The 21,588-nt window shown below is 39.7% G+C and overlaps 1 protein-coding gene across 2 annotated transcripts; it reads left to right on the top strand.

Annotated features, from left to right (window-relative positions):
* The first annotated feature begins 928 nt into the window (after positions 1-928).
* FAM174A (family with sequence similarity 174 member A) lies at positions 929-13,785 on the top strand. Of its 2 annotated transcripts, XR_012832926.1 has the most exons (4): positions 929-1,854; positions 7,887-8,021; positions 8,128-8,240; positions 13,320-13,785. XR_012832926.1 is itself a non-coding variant. In XM_075739300.1 (3 exons), the coding sequence occupies exons 1-3, from the start codon at positions 1,565-1,567 to the stop codon at positions 13,339-13,341; spliced, it is 447 nt and encodes a 148-aa protein (XP_075595415.1). In that variant the 5' UTR covers positions 1,405-1,564; the 3' UTR covers positions 13,342-13,785. The 2 variants fall into 2 exon arrangements, 1 of the variants encoding a protein (XP_075595415.1); XM_075739300.1 differs by lacking the exon at positions 8,128-8,240 and having other exon boundaries at positions 1,405-1,854.
* Positions 13,786-21,588: the final 7,803 nt, after the last annotated feature.

Here is a 21,588-nt window from a genome sequence, read left to right as displayed (position 1 = left end):
GTTATAAACCATGGAAAAAGGTACCAAGAAAGTTTACTCATATGGTCCTGTCAACAAAAAACTGTTGTTCAAAGCATCTGAAATGGTATTCTCATAAAAAGGACTGTGATTTTTCAAGGGGAAGGCATACAGATTGTAGTTAAATGGCACACATGCTATTTAAATGTTTCACCCTTTCCACGTTCTGTCTCATTGTGTGACACAAGACCATGAACTTGTTTTCTCAGTTAACGAACAGCTAAATTTGTTAATAGTTTATTAACTAATCACTGTTGAAATTATCTATATGTGATTTTTACATGACCTGATACGATTGATAAACTGAAAAGTTTAAGGCCCCTGGGATATCAAAACAAGTCTGCTTATACAGAAAATTGGGTTGTTACCCATGTTACTTCAAATGCAAAAATATTACTGTACAAGGCTTCTTTGCTACTCTGGCATTTTATCCATTTCCTTCTACACTGTGACAAATGAAAAGACCTCACTGCCAATGTGGATTTCCTCTTCTTCTATATGCACATCTGACCCCTGAAAGCCCTTCTGTAGTTTACTGTTCACAAAAAAGGAGCCAAAGAAAATAATCTAATAAGGCACTCTAATGACTAAAGCATTATCCTACCAGATCAGCATTTACTTAAGGAACACATGTGACACAAGCAAAATAAACATCACAGCAGATTCACTCTGTACAAAGTGTTAACATAAGTCAGGGTACTGTCCTCCAGGTTCATGAATGTCCACTAGCTTCGTACTACATCAACTGCTCCACCACCTTTGGTTGCAGTCCACTGAAACACAATCACTTTCCTGATCTTTCCACCATTTGACCTCAACTGAAGCAAAACCTGTAGTCTAAGTCTTCAGGCCGTTACTTTCCTGTTATTTGCCTATCTTTTCTTAACTATTTCACAAAAAGGCTTAATACAGGAAAAGCCAAGCAGATCACGAATGTGATACCTCATCCCCAGATCCTTATCATCTGGCCATTACGACTGAGAAAATAAACGTCCCTTACGAGTCTGACCTACAAAAGTGACCTCCAAGTATTGAAAGCCAGAATACTGCCCGACAGGCCGAAGGGAAAACAGGCAGCTGCGGGTACCGCCGTCGGCGGCCACGCCTCTGCGCGCACACCACCCACCCAGCCCCCGTCACGCAGATACCCGCGGGCCCGGCAGCTGACGGGCCCGGCCAACGCACAGCAGCTCACGCGGTCCCGGTACGGGCTCAGCGGGGACGGCGGGAGCAAAGAGAGCCGCTTAGGCAGAAGGCAGCACATTGCAGTGCCGGGGCGACGGGATCCCCAACGGACGCCGAGAACCCGCGACCCCAGCGGCTTACCCAGCTCCGGCTGCCATCGGGCCCCGCCCCCCTGCGCACCACCTGTTGCCACGTGACTGCAGCTGGGAGTGGGGCGGGCTGCCTGGCGGCGCTTCCATGGCAGCGCCGAGCGCCAGGCGCTTCCGCTTCCGGTGGCCACACGGCAGCAGAGCCCGGCCGCGGTTAGGCCGCACCGGGCGGCAGGGGTATTTGGGATCCACACTGGGCAGGAGAGGGTGGCATGTGGCCGCCGCCGCTGCTGACCTGGCTCCTGGCGGGGATGCTACTGACTGCCTGTTGCGGAGATGCTGCAGCGGCGGCCCTTCCCGCCGGGAGTGCCGCCACCGCTTCCCTGCGCCCCACGGAGGTAGCTGGCGGGGGCGCTACGCGAAGCAGCAGCAGCAGCAGCAGCCGCCTGGCCGAAGTGTCGGCGCCGCCCGAGCAGGGCCAGCCCATGACCCAGCGCGCCCTGTCCGTGCTGGTGCTGGCCAGCGCCGCCCTCATCGTCTACTTCGTGATCCGGACCGTGCGGTGAGGGCGGGGGCTCCGCCGGCTGGAGCGCTGCCGCAGGGAGCGGGCGGGCTAGCCGGGGAGGCGCTGCTGCCCCTTCCGGGCCGCCGTGGTGAGGCATCGCGCCGCCGAGGGCCCTTGCCAGCGCCGCGCCCGGCTGGTTGCGTTGGCTGTCAGGGTCGTGGGTGGGGACCGGCGAATAGGGCATGTCTCCGCTGCTTGTGGAGAGCGCCTCCGCCTGAGGCGTCTGGGAAGCTCCTGGTGCCGCTTCCCCGCCGCGTATGGGTGCCAAGCTGCTCAGTCGGCTTCCGCTTACAGCAGTGATGCCACTCATCACTGTCACACCTTCCCTGGGTCCCTCCTGTTCTCTTCAGGTGGACTTGTAACTACTGATATCCATCAGTCCATCTGAACTTAATTTTGTAATTTTGTACATTCTGTGTCTCATAAGACTTGTTCTCTAGACCTTTCACCAGCTTTGTTGCCCTTCTTTGGACACGCTCCAGCACCTCAATGTCTTTCTTGTAGTGAAGGGCCCAGACCTGAACACAGTACTTGATGTGCGGCCTCACCAGTGCTGAGTACAGGGGGATGATCGCTGCCCTAGTCCTGTTTGCCACACTGTTTCTCATACAAGCCAGGATGCTGTTGGCCGCCTTGGCCACCTGGGCACACTGCTCGCTCATACTCAGCCAACTATCAACCAATACCCCCGTGTCCTTTTCCACCGGGCAGCTTTCCAGCCGCTCTTCCTCAAGCTTGTAGCACTGCAAGGGGTTATTTTGACCCAAGTGCAGGACCTGGCACTTGGCATTGTTAACCTCAGCCCATCAGTCCATCCTGTCCAGATCCCTCTGCAGAGCCTTCCTACCAGCTTGGTGTTGTCTGCAGACTTACTGAGGGTGCACTCAATCCCCTCATACAGTTCATTGATAAAGATATTGAACAGAACTGGCCCCAATACTGAGCCCTGGGGAACACCACTTGTGACAGTGTAATATAGCTTGTTTATTCTCCTCCTATAGGTGGAAATGACTACAAGAAAATGTCATTTTGTTGTAACGTTTCTTTTTAGCCTTTAGAGACATTCATATGTTAATCTTGCAGTTTGCAATAAGTATGCCATTTATTACTGGTGTAATCTTGATAGAAATTCTATATATGTAGCCATATTGTAGCTAGTGGTGTGCCTTGGGGTCAGTACTGGGTCTGGTCTTATTCAACATATTCATCAATGACCTGGACAAGGGGACAGAGAGTACCCTCAGCAAGTTTGCTGATAATACAAAACTGGGAGGAATGGCTGATACACCAGAAGGCTGCAGTGCCATTCAGCAAAACCTGGAAAGGCGGAGAAGAACCAAATGAAATTCAGCAGGGGCAAGTGTAGGGTCCTGCACCTAGAGAGGAACAACCCCAGGCACCAGTACAGGTTAGGGGTTGACCTGCTGGGAAGCAGCTCTGCAGAGAAGGACCAGGGAGTCCTGGTGGACAACAAGTTAAGCATGAGCCAGCAATGTGCCCTCAAGGCCAAGACGGCCAATGGTGTCCTGGGGTGCATTAAGGAGAATGTGGCCAGCAGGTCAAGGGAGGTTATTCTCCCCCTCTGCTCAGCCCTGGTGAGGCCACATCTGGAGTACTGTGTCCAGTTCTGGGCTCCCCAGTTCAAGAAAGACAGGGAACTACTGGAGAGAGTCCAGCCGAGGGCTACAAGGATGATCAGGGACTGGAGCATCTCTCTTGTGAGGAAAGGCTGAGAGAGCTGAGTCTGTTTAGCCTGGAGAAGAGAAGACTGAGAGGGGATCTAATCAAAACTTATAAATATCTAAAGGGTGGATGTCTAGAGGAAGGGACCAGACTCTTTTCAATGGTGCCCAGTGACAGGACAAGAGGCAATGGGCACAAACTGGAACACAGGAAGTTCCATCTGAATATGAGGAAAAACTTCATCACTTTGCATGTGACAGAGCACTGGAACAGGCTGCCCAGAGAGGTTGTGGAGTCTCCTTCTCCGGAGATATTCAAAACGTGCCTGGACACGTTGCTGTGCAACGTGCTCTAGGTGATCCTGCTTTAGCAGGGGAATTGGACTAGATGATTTCTAGAGGTCCCTTCCAACCCCTACCAGTCTGTGATTCTGTGACACATATTGTGAGTCCTGGTCAATGTTTTATTGATCTAAGTAATTCTTAGACCAGTGCTGCTGTATTTGTCAATCGTCTTTTATTAAAAGATATTGCTGATTATGCTCCTAGAGTGGGACTTACCACACTAATACGGTATGGATTCATCTCAGCCTTTTAAATTTAATTTAAGTTTCTTGAATTTGCATGAGGTGGAGTCATGGCAGTAGAATGAGGAAGTCTTGAACTTTTTAGAAGGCATTTACACATTTGATGAATAGAACTGGCTTCTGTGTGTGATTATTAGCATTGAAAAGCCATCTCATTCAAGAAGAAAACCAAAAATCTATTTTCTTTTTGTTTGGCTAGGTTTTTTCTAGTGCATGCAGTGTTTTTTTCTCTCTGGTACTGTCTCAGGACAAAGTAAGTTGTTTCAGGCAATGTTTACATCTCCTTTGTTCAGGATTTCCCTAAAAGAAGGTGAACGTTATTTGGAGGCTGTTTAAGTTACATCAGCTTATAAGAAGTCATTATACTGCAATGTTACAATAATACAATGCCATGTTCTACACAGAAAATACATGGAAAGATCCTTGGAAAAAATACTTTACACAATTATTATGCTAAATTAATTTTCTGTATGGAATTAAGGACAGGTATTGCTGTGACCTGTGTGTATCAGATTCAGGTAAGAATTCAGGTTTGAACTGTCTTATTGCTTGAAAGAAGGTTGCCTTTTCTAAGTGAAGTAGTATTTGACGCTGAAAATACTACAGTTTCTCAAGATATATCCTATCAATGTGTTGATACACAAAACTAAATCTAGTGGTAAAGACTTTGTGTAAAAATGAAAATTCTTTCATGTACACGTACCTTGCCATCTTGCTTTTTGCTTTTTAATGATTCTTTCGCCACTGTTTGGTACAGACATGTTCAGAAGAGGTTCGTATTTGATACACCAGATGAGCATTCAAAAAACTTACAGATATGTAATTCAGAATACCTTTTTGTACAAGGAAGTTCTGGGATCTAAGCTAGCACTTAACTGCCTGAGATGACTTGAGATTTTGAGATTTCTGTCAGCAATCAGTTTTGGAATTGTATCCCCCAAAAGGAGGTCACATGTTATGCAGTTACTGTTTTTTACTCTGTGGGTTTTTTTAATTCTTCCCACTCTCCCAAGTCCCTTGCAGTTTTGTTTCTTTAGTCACTCAATATTCTTTAAATTTGACCTGTTGTTTTGTTTCAGTTGTCATTTTCTTAACAGAGTTTCTGCAATTTTTTTTATTTTTTTTTTACGTGAGCATTCTTAGTTTTCTCTTATTTAGATCTCCTCTTGGTTTAACAGTCTATTATCTATGCCATCTCTGATGTTAGTCAGATAATATCTATTCATATTTGCTTGTGGATTCCTCTGCTGCTGTTAGCTGTATTTGATGGAGGATTGGGAATGAGCCTGCAGAAATATAACATTAACTTTTTGTGTAGTTTTATATAAATATTCATAACTTTATCTTATTATACCCCAAGGTATCTGTAGCAACTACAAAGATAAAAATTATCTCTGTTAAGTTCATGAGAGGCATAGAGAGCACTACTGACTTTAATGAAATTAGGATTTTGTTCTAGGTTTTCTTCCTAACAGTCACAGGGTAAAAGGTTTTAAGTTAGTTTTTGTTAACACTCGTGACACTGCTCTAGTGTCATAGTGGTGACCATACATATATGTTGCATAAGCATCTCCAGTATCCTTTTCACTTTAGTCTTTTGACTAAAATGTATATAGAGAAAGTTTTTGTGTCACAAGTAATTCTTTTGTCCCTTTTTCAACAGCATCTGTTTGAATCTAGAAATTTTTGCCAACTTTGTGATAAGATTTTTTTGCATTGTCTACAATCTGAACATTTGCTGTGACTGTCTTAGGTTATTCTCGACTCACAGTAGCAACTCATTTTCTACCCCATTAAGTAAAAAAAGTAAAGGGTACAGTGAGATTGACAGAAATATTGACTATATAGCATGAAGTGCTTCTCCTTCATTTCCTATTTTATTTGTGTTCAAAATAATTTCTAGTCTGTTAGAATATCCAGGAGTGCCTGTCCTAGTGCCAGTTGCTTAGGTTCTACTTTACTAAAAACAAAACAAAAGACACTGTGTATGAAACACACATATTTTTCATCATGCTGTCATCTTAAAGTTTTAGAATTTTCTTCTACTGGGTACTTTGAAGTATACAACTTCTTTCTATGTTGAGGACTAACAGCCAGATGAAATGAAGGAAGAAAATGGAAGGAACTGAAAGGTGAAATTTGTGTCATTCTCATTAGCCTTAGCTTTAAATGATAAAGTTAGGTACTTTAAGTTGTGCTGAAGCACTTAAGTACCTGGCACAACAGTTGCTGCTGTCTCAAATCATAGTTGAGGGTGGAGGAAGTGATCATGCTGACTATTTCTTTTTATAATATCAGAAGTTGGAACACTTTGAAGAAAGGTATGTATTTTATATCCTTCCCATCTTAACAAGATTACATTTGCTTCTCAATTCCACAAGGAGGTCTAATTCACTGGATATAGTCTAAACCAAGACTGGCTGCTGCTGTGTGTTCTTTCAAAGTTGCCCTGGTCTGAAAAGGTGAATGGTTTTCCAAGTTGCATGTTAAAAAAAAACCTTCTTCAAGCACACCAAATTTCAGGACAGAATCTGAAGCTGAAAGTAGTGCCTCAGTGTGGGACAGAGAGGTGATTATGCACAGTATAGTAATAGTCTAATTATATTACACATAGATTATAGTACATACTATAGTAGCATAATATGTTATGCATAAACAATCTTTTTTTAATTATTAGCTCTGATATATCCAGTATTGAAGTTCCTGAATGTTGTAAACACCTTTCCTAAGCACCTAGTTTGGGTTTGTAAATTCTGGAGTTTCTAAAACGAAGGGCTGCTACCACTTTGAGTTTAGCATTTTAAATGCCTAGAAAGCAGATACTTATTTTTTTTAAAGTCCAATAGCTTTCATGTAGCTGCTGTTTGCTGGTATTCAGTAACTGAAAGTGACTCTGTCAGCATTTTGTAAACAGATGCCTTTGCATGATGTTTGCTGAGTGGCTAGTGTTCTGAGTTCCTGATCCTCAGAGACTTGAGCAAGGCATATTCGATGTGTATAGGAGTAGTCCTGCAAAGTGAAATAGAACGTTTCACCGTGCACGGGGCTTATGTGGGACCCGGGCCCATGCAGAGAAGGCACAGAAAGTGAGAAAAGCAGATGGAGACAATCTGTTCATCTGTGATAAGCACTGTGCCTTAATCTTGAAATGTGATTCACTGCCTCTTCCTTCCATGTTCTGTGAAGAATATGAGACATTGACTAGACAAGTTCTTTCTTATTCCAAAGTGTAATTATAAACAATGTTTTTACTTTCATAGCTCTAAAAGATTAAACAAATGATAATAAAAAGTTTCAATGTCACCCATGACTTGTGTTACTTCTCTGCTATACTTTTGTTGTGTTTCTCTCTGATTTGATCTGTTTTTCTATGGAAATGCATAAAACACATAGATGATATATAGCAAGACAATTCTTTTCTCATTGTAGGATCTGCTAGAAGTATGCTTTTGCATGTATTTTTACCTGGCTCTTGCATTTAGCTGCCAGGTGCCTGTATAGACTTTTTGTATTCATTAGGGTAATTCTGTATAAAACTACAGGTGACATTCTTGTTGGCCTTAATTGTTACACGTCAACTCTTGACAATTAGAATTGTCTGACCTCTGAATTTTGTACAGCTAAGTGTGTACATTTTAAATATACTAAGTTTTTTTAAAATTTATGATAAGTATCAATATAGCTGCATTTTAAGGGATAGTTTTCTGTGAAATAGAAAGTAGAGAAGACTTTATAGAACTGAAATGTTTTAAAATTTCAGGCTCAGAAGGCGAAACAGAAAAACCCGAAGATACGGAGTTTTGGATACAAACATAGAAAACATGGAGCTAACCCCATTAGAGCAAGATGATGAAGATGACAATACAACATTATTTGATGCCAGTCATCCTCGAAGGTTTGTATATAGAAACTAAATGTACTTCTAGCAATAGAAATGAAGGAGTATGGATGATAAGCAGTTTCACTGAGAAAGCTCACTACTGTGTTTCATATGCATGTAGTTGGAGAAGGGATGTCAAGATCACTTGAATTTTAAATGGGAGAGAATTTAGTGGGCAAGAAGATAAACACCATTTGTCTTCAGCATGTGAGTTCCAGAGAAATGGAGAGGAAGGTAGGATATTTTTGTTACAAATACAGTGTCATTATTGAAGCTTATGTTAAAGTGGACAACTAGCTTTTACCTTTCTCTTCTCCTTCTTTATTCTTTTTTTTTTTAATTTATTTTGGTGGGTCCTCAATTTTTCCTGTGTACTCTCTCCTATGAATTCTGCTTCCAGCAGCTTGATTCAGCTTTCCCGTTCCTAAAGTCGTGAGCAGTTAGTTGATGATAATCCTGCACTAAGTTTTATGTTTGGTACTGCTGCATAGAAAGGTTCATATTCTTAAATCACTTTCTGAAACTATGTAGATACAGGAAGTTTTTGTTATATTTCCTTATTGTCATTACAATTAAACATTATGATCAATTCAAACAAACTTCTGCAATCCAAATTTTAAAAAGTTTTCCTTATTGAGTAATGCCATCACACTGCACATGCAAAGACATAGAAAAAATTTGTTAGAATTGTCATAGTGAGGACTACTGTCAAGTATCAGAAGAGATAAAATGATGAATTCTGCCGGTCACAGCTAGTATTTGATTCAGTACTGTTTAATGTGAAACTGAATGACAGTCTTAAGCAAAACAATTCAACAAATGCAATACATGATGTCTCAAAAATTAGAAGTATTTGCGTAGAAGTCAGATGTTCTGCTGCTTATTAGGAATAATTTTGGATGGAGTTCTGGAACTTGAAGTGAGAGGTTCAGTCTTTTTGAACTTTGTTTCCTTAGGGGGAGTCTTTCAGATTATATTTTTTTCTTAAGTCAAAGTCGCTCTTTCCTTTTGTCTTTCCCACACATCAGAAGAAACTAGTTGTAATATCTCTACCTACTGCTCCTCTATATTAGAGTCATGTGGTACTTACGGGTACCCCATATTACTAGTCTTGTTCCGGTATAAATTGTGACTATTATGGAATAAGTAATTGTCACATTCTGTCCAGGAATTCCCTCGATGCCTGTTGTAGATCTTTTAAGGTCTCCTGTAACTCAGCATACATACTAGACTTTGAGGTATTTGATGACCAGTTAACATGATACTTCCTCATAAATGTTTGTTTACAGGACTATCAAGTAACCTTTTTACTGATTAACAAACAGTATTATTCAATTAACAACAGTATTGTGATAGAGGTTACTTCATAGTCTTGTATGCTTATTTGGAGATCAAGTATGGTTGTATTTGTTGTTAAACTTCAAGGAGCTGATTATGTCTGAAGAGCAGTATTATCTAAAGGGACTATACTGTTAATATGTTAAATAGGTATATGCACTGTCTTCTAGTGCAGAGGAAGGTGTGTTAATAAGTGGTATTGAAATATGTATGTCTTATGCATGTAGATGTTGTTATGATTTTTTTGACTGCTTATAATAACTTCCAGTTTAACTATTTTGGAAATTTTGGTGGATTATGTTAAGCTTTCCAGACACTGAAATGGCAGCGTGCATCTTTTAATCCTACTCTTTTACCTTAGTAAGTTGCTGTCTAAATTTACTTCACATTCTACAGATACATCTAAAATTCCTAGCTTGAAGCTTACAGTGGATAAACAAGATTGTATTTTTAAAGTCTGAAGCTACAAAACCACCCCAAAGTGTCAAAGTGATTGTGTTTGTTTCTTTAAACTTCTTTGTGTACCTTAATATAGAAGTAATGAAAACCCTGGCGTGAAAGCTCACTAAAATAATATCAGAGGTTTTCAGAGGGCAGATTTCTTATTTTTTTTTCCCCTGTATGTTTCTAAACACTTCAATTTGAGGGAGAAAAAAATGCAGTTAAGTATTTTATTGTAGAAGTATCTAATATGCACAGTAATTTTAAATTGTTACATATCCATTTTGCTATCATAGTCTTGCAGCTGCTCATGGAGTTAGCAAAGTATGTAAAGTAGATACTGTTGTTACCTGGTTTACATACTTCAGTTATTTAATTCTTGGCTATTTCATTCTTGCCTCTGACAGGATGTATAAAGATGAAACAAAAGTGAAAACAGTAAGAAAAGAAATATGGTTTAGACTGAGGTCCTTATTTTTATTTTACATTTCTCTTTTTGCCACACAAACACACTAGGGTGATGCTGAAATGCATATATGCTTGTTAACTGCCTATCAGTCTAAAGAGACAAACCTGGTAACTTCTAAATACAGCTTTACCAAGGATCTGATATATTTCTACCATGGTTATTCAATCAGGTAGAACATATTCTATTCATTCCCCTTCAGAACTTAATGTTGGAAACTACTCAATGAAGTGGTTGTCTTACCGATTGCCCTACCTCTGGTCCTAATATGGATTTTGTCAAAGTATATCCTAAATTAATGTTTCTGCCACTATACTTTCTATGGTTTTGTGGTTGAAATTAATTCAGTTTATGATGAACAAATTAACTTGCATTAAAGCAAACTCCTTGTAATAGCAGGTTTTGAACTGCACTTGCCCTTAATTGTGATAATTAAAAAAAAAAAAAAAATCACATTAGGATCCTTGTCGTAATTTCCAAATACTCATGTTAAATTGAAGTACTGCAGCAAATCATCCTTTAGTTTAACTATACTAGGCAATTTGGAAGTATTTGGAAACAGAGACTATTTTAAAAATAATCCTGTTTATGACATATGGTACAGACAGTTTGAATACATTAGTAGTGTTTCTTTTAGCTGATGGCATAGCTATTGTAAGATTAAATCAAGTATATATTTTAATAGATACAGTTCCTCACACAGTGTGGTGTCTTGTTGATGAAAGAACTTCTGCTAAATAAGTATTATTTGATTTTAAAAGCGTCAGCTGGGAAAATAATACCTGATGTTTTGATCCAAGTCAAAAGAGCCCAGAAAAAGTGGACAGAGAAGTGACATGTAATGTTTGAACATATAGTCTGGAAAAAATACACAGAGTGATGCAACTTGTGGCGTATGAATACCTTATTTCTGCCCTGTGGGGCTGCAGAGTGACCTAAAATGTGATGTTTCTTCACAGAAGAGGTGATAATGTCAACCTCTCAGTCAAACTGCAAGAAAAGTAATTGTATTGTAGTAACTGAGTGATCTAACCAAAGTTAATTGCAACTTTTCTGTTAACTTGCTGAGGAAAACTGACTAAACAGATCAGAAGTAATACCTTCAGAAGAGTGTAACTGTAGATAATAAAGGAAGATGTTACTGTGTTTCAAGATAGCTCAAAAAGTTAGTGCTTAAATTATCAAAATCATTATTGATTTTGGGACCTTGAGAAAACAAGGACTTCAGTTATGTTTAGTCAATAACATGAATTATTCCATTTATGTATATTGAGAGCTTGCTGTGTTCTCCTTTATGGGGAGAAGCTCTCAAAATTGTAAGTTACCTCTTATCTTGAAACAGTGTGTATAGGAAGAAAACAGTGCTCAACAATATGAATGCACTCTACAAATCTCTGTAGAACAGCGTGATAAAATGCTGTCCAAACTTTGCAAAGCAATGGCATTTCTGGGAGTGAAGTTTGAAAACTAATGTAAAGCACCTTAAAAAAAAAAACCAACCTAGAATTAAAATCCTTAATTGGAATGTACTTTTTTTTTGTTAATTTCTTTCCCCTTCTTTCAACCAAGTCTTTTGCATCTGCATTGAAGCTTAGTAATCAGTCTTCACATCACTGCTTAACCAAGAATGACCAAAGGGAGTACAAAATGCTTAAGTAATCAAAGAGTTGCTGAGGACAAATTGATGATAATGATACTCGGATATTCTCAGGAGATGTCGTTACACTTTGTCCTGACATTTGCAGTAATTCATAGGTATGACTGGTTTTGTTTTCTAAGGTAGCATAAATATGCTATCAGGCTTGGAACAACTAATGAGGGAACAAGGAAAGAGAGGCTTTTAAGGGTTTTTGAGTTTAGTCCTTTAAGTAAATCACAGTTGCAGTTTTGCTTAACTACAGTCAACAATCAGCTTATTCAGTTCATAAGTTTCTTACCCTCATAATTCATAATGGAAAGCTCTAAAAATCTAAACACTGTTACAGGAGAATCTAATCTACATGTTCTGTTGGGTTCATATACATTTATTATGGACAACAAATTATATAAATATTGTTTTATATAGAAAATAGTTGTGTCTCTTCCTTCTTTATGACCTGTTAATAGACTGTAGTAGTATCCACTCTCCTTTCATTTTTTTCTTGACTAAAATAATCGAGCTTTTTATAAGGTGATACTGTACAGTACACTATGGATATGTTAGAAATCCCTGTTGGCTTTTTTGGGGTTAGCTAGTAAATCTGTTTGACTCTTTCCAAGGCTAGGCAGAGAAACTGGCCTCTTTCGTAAAATTCGTGTAGCAGTGTTGGTATACTGGTGTGCTGATACGATTATTACTTCAAGTGTTGCTGTTTTCTTTCAGAGCTATATGAAAAAAGTCCACAGTGTCATCTGTTGTAACATAGATGCAATTTAAGTGTACTCCCACTGTTGTCATCACCCATGTAGCTAGTCTCTGTGCCTCTTGAGTTTGGGGCATCTTACCTGAGTGGGATGTTTTAGCTATTTTGTTCAATAGCATACTATTACACGTCAAAGTTTGAAATTTGAACTTTTGGTTTCTCACCATGCAACTTTGTGTACTTGTCAGCTGAGGTATAGTATCCTAATATCACATCTTTTTTTTTTTTTTTCAAAGGTATATCACACTCATAGTTTACAATCCTTATTAAATAATTTTTACAACACACTACTAGCTGCACTGCAAGGCACAAGGAAGAACACTTCTTCTATTTTTGTTAGCATTCCTGTTATGGAACGCTACCAAGAGTAACCAAAGTTTGAACGGGAATTCAGGAACCTTGAAATTTTAAAAATATATCCAGCATAGTAAAACCCCAAGTTTTTTTGGGATCACTAGCTGTCTCTCTGTTTGGGAGTGTTAAATGAATGGAGTTTTATGGCACTTTGCTTCACTATGGTAACTACAAGTTTTTACAGGCAAATTTAATAATAAAATGTTACATCTCTGTGGGTTTTTTCATAATGTTTGGTCTTCAAAAATATAGGCTAAAGTTCCCCTTGAAACAGGGCATTTCAGATTAATGCATCTGTTTCTTCTGTTGTAGAGAAGTACGTGCCTTTCAGTGAAAGAACTTAATCTTAGAACCAGAGAAGGAGACTGCTTCATGGGAGGAATAAGAAGCAACAGGGTATGCAAGTTGGGGGGACTAATGTAATTTGTATATATTTTGGCATCCTTAATTTGTTGCAATAAATACTGTACCAATTTGTTGTACCTTTTTCTATATAGAGGATTCTAAATGTAAAGCCTACAGAGAGGGTGCTCTAAATTGAAAACCTATTTGGAAGGGAGGTTACTTTTAAAACAGGGTATTTTTTGCTTGTTACAAATCTTGTATGCCATAAGTGTGGTATACACTTTTTCTACAGTAATCTGGAATGTTAACAAATTTTTTTTCGGATATTAAACTGTAAGTAAACATAGCCTCTGTGGATTCCTCAGAATTGTTAGAAATTGATTTTAATTGAGGAGATGCTTTGTCCTTTACAAATAAAAAGCCAAACTACTGCCTTTTGCGTTGAGACTTTTTTAAAACTGAATTAACATGTTTTATGTAAACCTTAGTGAACAAATAAAAACTGTTTACAGTGTTCCTACCATTTAGCATGATATTTCAACACTTTTTAGATTTTAAGGTTATTAATATGATCTTATAAAACACAGTACTGTAACATCTTTTTGCTGTTAAAACTAATGGTTACTACTATTGAGTCTTTTTTTTTGTCTTTTTTTTTTTTTTGTCTTTTTTTTTCTGAGGTCCGTCTTTAGCTTGTGTGAACAGATGTTGATCATCAACTTTAGGGTGCTGCTGGGAAATCTTTCCTGCTTCCTCCCATCTTGCTGTTTGAACAAAATAGGAATACCTTATTTGTCTTTGAGGTTATTTCTGCAGTGATAGGGTGGGGAGGGCGTGTGCTGTAGACTTCTTTTAACCCTGTACCAACTGTTTTACTGTACTGAAACCTACTTACTTTGGACCTCATCTGAGTTGCTACTAGGGCAAAGTAATGGATGCCAAATCAGCCTCCCAAGGTAATTTTCATTTACAGTTGCCCATGTGCTGCACACAGATGGGAAATATATTGTATATACAATAAATGCAAGTCTTTATTTTGCTTCCTCTCCTCTTGTACCCAACTTTTTCTGCCCATATTTCAAGATAAAATTGAAATGAAAATACAGCACTGATTCTTAGAGCGGCTTAGTTGGGGAATCTAGAGACATAGTGAACAATAGCTGTGTCATAGGCTGCAGGTGAGAGAACAACAAATGATAGAAAGCAAAGCATGTTGCTTCCCTATATAAAGGGGACTATCAGTGTTTGCAGTCTTTCTTTAGATTTTAATTTTTCTAGCAGGGGCATATGTTAGCCCTAGCAGTAGAGACTGTCTTCCTGACATCCTAGAATTAGTTGGTTTAATTCTGTAGAATCATTCTAGGCTTTGAGCTGAATACATACTGAGGAGCTGTTATGCTTGCTAAGCATAGATAATTGAGCTGTTTAAATACGTTAGAAACACTGGAAATGCAGACACTTAAGTTTGTAAGCTCTTGCATTTCCTACACGTAAATCTTGAGATTTTCCTGGAGAAAAAAAAAACAAAAATAGAACACATTATTTATGTTTCCAAGCAAATTTTCTAGGGGAAAAAAACCACAACAAGTTTTCCAAAAAATTATATGGGCTTCTTGCCCATATGCCTCCAAAATTATGAGTATCTGTATAAGTGTCTATGAAGCAGTCATACAACTGGTGATAGATTTATTTTCTGGTATGCCAAATACTATGTGGCCCGTGGTGCAAATTTTCTTGGCCTTATCCAGGCAATGTCTAATTTCAATAGCTGAACTGGCTTTCATTACTTTTGCAGGCACAAAATGAGTCAAAAATACCAGTGTTGTATGTATCTTTGTCTTAACAGTTGGAAACCTGCTCTGAATGATGTGCAGCCTCTGTTGATATGTGCAACACTATCATTAGCATTTCCAGCTGTGGCTAAAAAAAGCTGTTCTTACGGTAGTACAACATTCTTTCAAAAACTTTGGGAAAAGTATGACACCTGAGAGGCCAGTAACCGACCTGTGTATAAATGGGACTGAAGTCCACTTATACTTTACAATTGATGTAAACCACAAGGTTATATAGATGAAGACAATTAATTATGAAATGTATAACCGAATAGCCATGTATAGAAAGTTTTATTCCCATTTAAGTCAAGATGTTAATAGGCCAGTAAAGAATGGGAGCTGATCTGCTGAAATAAAGCTCCTTAAAGATACGAGGTAGCCCAAGTTTAATGGGAAATAAGCTGGGGGAAAAGCTAGATTACTTCAGTAACTTGGATTTCTGGAGACAGAACCGGAATGTGAAGAAAAAGACTCAAAGAAAAAATGTTAAAAGATACCTTTATAAATTTTACAGTGCTAAAGCTATCATGGTATGTCTATTATTGTTTGTTAGGGATTTGTGACTTTTTTCCTTCATTAGTGCAATTTGAGACAGCATGTACAAGAATATGTAGTTGCTGATCAAGTCTGAATGTATTAGTTCAGTGCATTGATAGGATAATGGAGCATACACCCTCAGATACTATGAATGAGTCTGAGAATGAGAAATCAGAGGCAGAAAGCATTTTTATTTTTCTTATTGACCAGTAAGAGCCAGGAAAGGAGTCTAATATGGAAGCCAGCTGAAAGACCCAGGTCTCAAAATACCGAATGTGGCTGGACTGCTTTGTAGTTTTAGAATAGACTGCTGTTTGCTACAGACTTCTTGTCTCATGATGTCTGATGATGTTGTTCCAAGTTCTTAACTGCTAAACCCCTGCAGAATTGACCTAGATCTCTCTGGAGTGCTGTCCTATGATGAGATTTTTGTGTGATTTTTTTTTTTTTTGTCCATAGTTTCTCATCTGTTCCAGGTGGCTTGCACACTCTTTAGCTTACATCTTGACGCATTCTTATTTTAAGACACAGTAAAATGAGATGATTTCTTAAAGATATTGTCAGGATGGATGGATAAGTTCAAGATTTTGTTAAGAAATTGTGGTGGGTTGACCCTGGCTGGAGGCTGGGTGCCCACCAAAGCTGCTCTGTCACTCTCCCTCCTCAACTGGACAGGGAAAATAGAACAACAGGCTCCTGAGTTGAGATAAGGACAGGGAGAGATTGTTCATTAATTACCAACATCGGCAAAACAGACTCAACTTAGAAAAAATTAATCCAATTTATAACCGAGCAAAACAGAGCAGGATAATGAGAAATAAAACCGAACCTTAAAACACCTCCCTCCACCCCTCCTTCTTCCAAGGCTCAACTTCACTCCCAAATTCTCTACCTACTCCCTCCCAGTGGCAGAGGGGGATGGGGAAAGGGGGTTGTGGTTAGTTCATGGGCATAGTCTGACGTCAAAACCAAAAGTTGCGCCAGAGATCTTTTTGAACTGTTATTCCAAAAGGGCACTTTGTTTATTCATCTTCTTCCCTAATTCATTCTTTTTAATAGAAACAAAGATTCATTCATTACAGCTTCAGAAAACCTAATCCATAATGACAGAGGATGAAACAATACATGTTCTCACCTAAGCTTTTCATTGTTGATGTTTTAAAGAAACGTCAGTGTCAATTCATAGCTATCCAAATGGATCATGAGTTGTATGAAGAATTACTTACTTCTAACGGACAAATTCTTTATTCTTTCCACAGCTTTTTCTTAAAAAAAAAATCCTGCAAAAAAGACTTATAAGTAAGGTGAATGGTATTTATGAGGAATCTTTATGAAACTCATAGTTTTAGGGTTTTTAGACTAGCACAGACTTCTGCAAGAGATTACCTTGTTCAAAAGTCTGTATGCCACAAATGTTTTGAAACATGGAGATTCTGCAGGGGAAGTGCGATATGTTTGCGCTGATCTTATTCTCTTGAACCTGCTTTGGCCACTGTCCAAAAAAAGATGCGTGGCTAGGTGGATTTCTGTTCAGACCAAATACAGCTGGTTTTATTCTGTGTTCTGATAAAGTCCGACATAGCTTTGTGAAGATATACGTTAAACCTACTAATCAAATCAGGAACAAATAAACCAACATTGTTGCAATGTTTCTGAAAGTTAGTCTTGCACTTCCTAGTATGAAGATTGTTTAGGTAAGTTGAGAAATCTAGTTTAAAGCTTAACTATCCTTTCTAGTAGATTGGTTTTTAATTTTGTTTTCCCTGATGTTGTACCCTAAATCTCCTTTTTGGCAATTTTAAACCTATTACTCTTAAGCTATAGTGAATGGTAGAAAGAGTTTTGTTCTGTTGCAGATCTGCTATATATTCCCCCTCAGATTTGACTAAACAAAGCACTCTCCATTTATTTCCTAGTACTCTTGTGGTGTAGGTATGTAATACATTTCATTCTGGAAATGAGCCGGCTGGTTCACACACTCCATGAACTGCAGTGTCCAAAAGAGAAGACAGTGGATGCTGTTTATGGGATGCTAGCAATGGAAAGTATATGTGCAACATCAGTTTACATAGCCCACCTGTCCTTATCCCTACAAAAGATCACTACCTTTTTATTTGTGAAAGAACTAACAGGGAATCAGCTGTCTACACACTAATCTCTGGTTACTAACAGTAAAATGCTTTCTACCTACCCCAGTAGTACTGCAGTGAAAAGTTTTAATTAAAGTGTGTTTAAGCATGCTAAATGATATATAATCTTGAAATTTTTATATGCATGTTGTATCTGGGTATATTGCATGGTCCAGCATTGCCAAGAACCAAGCCACGAATAAGCCACCTTAAATACTCAAAAAGAGCTTATCTTGCATCAACTCGGTACTCTATCCAGCCTATGTAACATGCCCATTTCTTAGGCAAGTCAGCCTAAGAAAATATGGTTGACGTGGTTGAATTCATTTGGTTGAATCAGATATTTGTGAAGTGCTGTTTTTGAAAATCTCATCTGTGAGATTTGCCTTGAATATGAAATTAGAGCAAAATCCTATTGAAACGTTTGGGATTGTCATTTTGTTTCTTTTCTCACAGCAAACTTAAATTCAGTTTTGGGTAGCATACGTGCCATTCCCCAGTGAGCAAAAGCAAGAGAAGGCTACTCTGAATGTGTTTTATTTAGCAAAGTTAACTCTACAGCTTCTTAAAATCTGTTTCTACTTAAATGGTGAGGTGATAATAGTTTGATGTTTTCAGGATTCAATTTGAATATTTGATTCAGAGAATATTTTTCATTTGAAGTATCAGACTAACAGTGGACTACAGTCTTGTGTGTAGAGGAAGCAATATAAACTTGTCTATGCTTCAGAGTGAAGCTGCAACTCCAATCTAACAGTGGAAGGAAGAGAGCACGTGCTTTGTTCATGCTTAGCCCTTGACCAACAAGACCATTTGCGCTAATAATTTGCGGCCTATTTTGACCAGTTGCTTGTGCCAATAAAGTCCTTTGCACCCTTCAAAATCATATCTTATTGACCTGTATTCTAGAAACCTGCATGGCAGACTTGTCAGGGACTCTGTGCCCACGCATTGAAATACAACATCCCCTTAAAAAATCTGCAGCATGTGCAAGGCCTCCAAGGTATACGTATGTCTCTCTTGTCCCTAGTTAACAATCAGGAATCTAGTACCTAAGGTGTTACTTGATCTCAGGAAGAGGTCATAGGGATGAAATATGTATGCTATAAGAATTTTACTGACGTGCTGGTGTGGTTTAACCCTGGCTGGCAACTAAGCACCATGCAGCTGCTTGCTTACTCCAACCCCATGCCCCCCGGCATGATGGAGAATAGAATTGGAAGAGTGAATGTGAGGAAACTTGTGCGTTGGGATAAAGACAGTTTAATAAATGAAGCAAGAGCTGCGCGCACAAGCAAAGCAAGACAAGGAATTCATTCACCACTTCCCATCGGCAGGCAGGTGTTCAGCCATCTCCAGGAAAGCAGGTTTCCATCACGCGTAACAGTTACTTGGGAAGACAAACACCATCACCCTGGATCTGCCCCCCACCCCTTCTTTCTTCGTCCTCCACCCCCTTATATGCTGAGCATGATGTCATATGGTATGGAATATCCCTATGGTCAATTGGGGTCAGCTGTCCCAGGACTTTCTGCATGTTTTTGTTATTGCTGAGCAGTGCTTAAACAGCATCAGGGTCTTTTCTGCTTCTCACACCACCCCACCAGCGAGTAGGGTGGGGGTGCACATGAAGTTGGGAGGGGACACAGCCAGATGTGTCCTTATTAGCCAAGCACTCAAGAAACATGTTTGGTTTGGGGTTTTTTCCCAAGTCACTTTGCCAGTGTGACCTGGAAGTGGACCCCTCCAGTCACGCAGTGAAACGACTGTGAAGAAGGACTTGTTCTTCAGAGCAGCCAAGGTCCTTGAGCTGATCCTAGCAATGTAAGAAGGAAGTACCCTTCACTGGATAAACAGCTACCAATGGAACACTGTCCCTCTTTCGGCAGGGATAGAGTTAATTTTCTTCCTAGCAGCTGGTGTAGTGCTGTGTTTGGGATTTAGGATGAGAATAATGTTGGTAACACGCTGATGTTTTCAGTTGTTGCCAAGCAGTCGAGGACTTTCAGCTTCTTATACTGCCCTGCCAACGAGAAGTGGGGGGCACCCAAGAAGCTGGGAGGGGACACAGCCAGGGCAGCTGACCCAAACTGACCAAAGGGATATTCCATACCATACATATATAACTAGGGGTGGGCCGGGTGGCAGGGCAGCTTGAGGTCTTGCAGAGCATAGACTTCAGGTGGTGAAAAATTGTGCTCTTCGTCACTTGGTGGTGGTGGTGGTTTTGCTGTTGTTGTTATTATCATCATCATCATCTTTTTTTTCCCCCTATTAAATTGTCTTTATCTCAACCCATGAGGTTTTTTTTTCCTTTTCCATTTTCAATTCTCTCCTCATCCCACTGGGAGGGATGAATAAGTGAACAGCTGTGTTTTAGCTGCCTGCCGAGTTAAACCACAACAAACTCTGATGCAGTACTGCCAACATGTTTCTTCGCCTTTTATTGTGAATTTTGGCACTTTTGGCAGTTGACAAACCAACAAAATAGTCACACATTACAACATATGGGGTTTCTGTCTTGGAAAGGCCCTAATTTTCTCTGTTTCTGTGACATGTAAATGCTATCCTCTATGTAACTCATCCTGCTGTTAGCTTTTCAAGGGGGAGAGGCTGTGTCCAAATCACTTGCAGGAATATGAAGTGGAATGGATGGTCATGCCTTTGGGGAGCCATGAAAGGAAGGGAAAGGTGAACCTCCTTGCATAGGTATAATTCACAGGTGGCGTTAGGACATACTGGATATATGAAGCAAGTGATTGTGTTTTGCTAGACTATCAGCAATTCCATGTCTTGCCTTCCCCTTCACTCCCTCCTTCCTCTTCTGCCTTCCTCCTTCTTTCAACAAATCCACCCTTTTCTATTGTGTGATAAGTTCTGGCAAGGAGACATATTCTTCTTAGGAGATGTCCTCCTGAGGAGGATCACAATGTATGAACCTGCAAGCCACCAGTTTGGATGAGTTTGCCATTCCTCACATGAATTACAAAATGTGCAGCAGATCATGATAATCCTGCTAGTGCAGAAGGCAAATCCAGTGTGTATGCAGATGCCTGAAGGCCTAGTTCATGATCACCTGGGAGAAGTTAAGAACCCAATGAATTTCCAATAGTTTTGATGATTATACGGAACAATGTTAGGCACCAGAGCAATAGAGATAAGGCAGTGATGCTGACAGTGTTGTAGTTGTTGTCCCATGTTTGAAACAGGTGCTAGCTTATCACAAGAGACAGCTACTGGAGTTCTGATACTGATACGTATCAGTGGTGTTTACAGCCAGTAGGCTTAATGTAAGTATGGATTAAACATGCACTTCTGCTTAGACACTGCTGTCATTTCACTCTGTTCTTCTTTAGATTGTGACAGCAGGGTCCCTGTGTTAGTCACTAGATTTCTGATCTATGGGCTGGCAGTGTTGGAGCTGGTATGTGTCCTGAATTTTGTGGCCCTTTACACTAAATATTTTTAGGTGGTGCCACAGACCTTTATTATAATTATGTTCACTGTGCAGTACTGAACTGCTGTGCTGCTCATCCCTTGATGTTTAGTGTTGCCTGCTTCTGGATTGCAACAAAAGCCCAGAAAATGCAGGTTTCTGAATTGAACATAGCACCAGCTCCAACAACTGGCTCAGGAATGTAACCTCCTGCACCCAGAAATTTATGGGTACAGAAGTTCAGGGGATCAACCTGTATGCCTGTAATTTTTTAACAAGGGTGGACGTAGGCTCAAAATCTG

The sequence above is a fragment of the Balearica regulorum genome, chromosome Z (genome assembly GCF_011004875.1).
Source record: "Balearica regulorum gibbericeps isolate bBalReg1 chromosome Z, bBalReg1.pri, whole genome shotgun sequence".
Classification (NCBI taxonomy): domain Eukaryota; kingdom Metazoa; phylum Chordata; class Aves; order Gruiformes; family Gruidae; genus Balearica; species Balearica regulorum.
The sequence above is the reverse complement of the archived record's forward strand: the minus strand, read 5'-3'. Positions and strand labels throughout refer to the sequence as shown.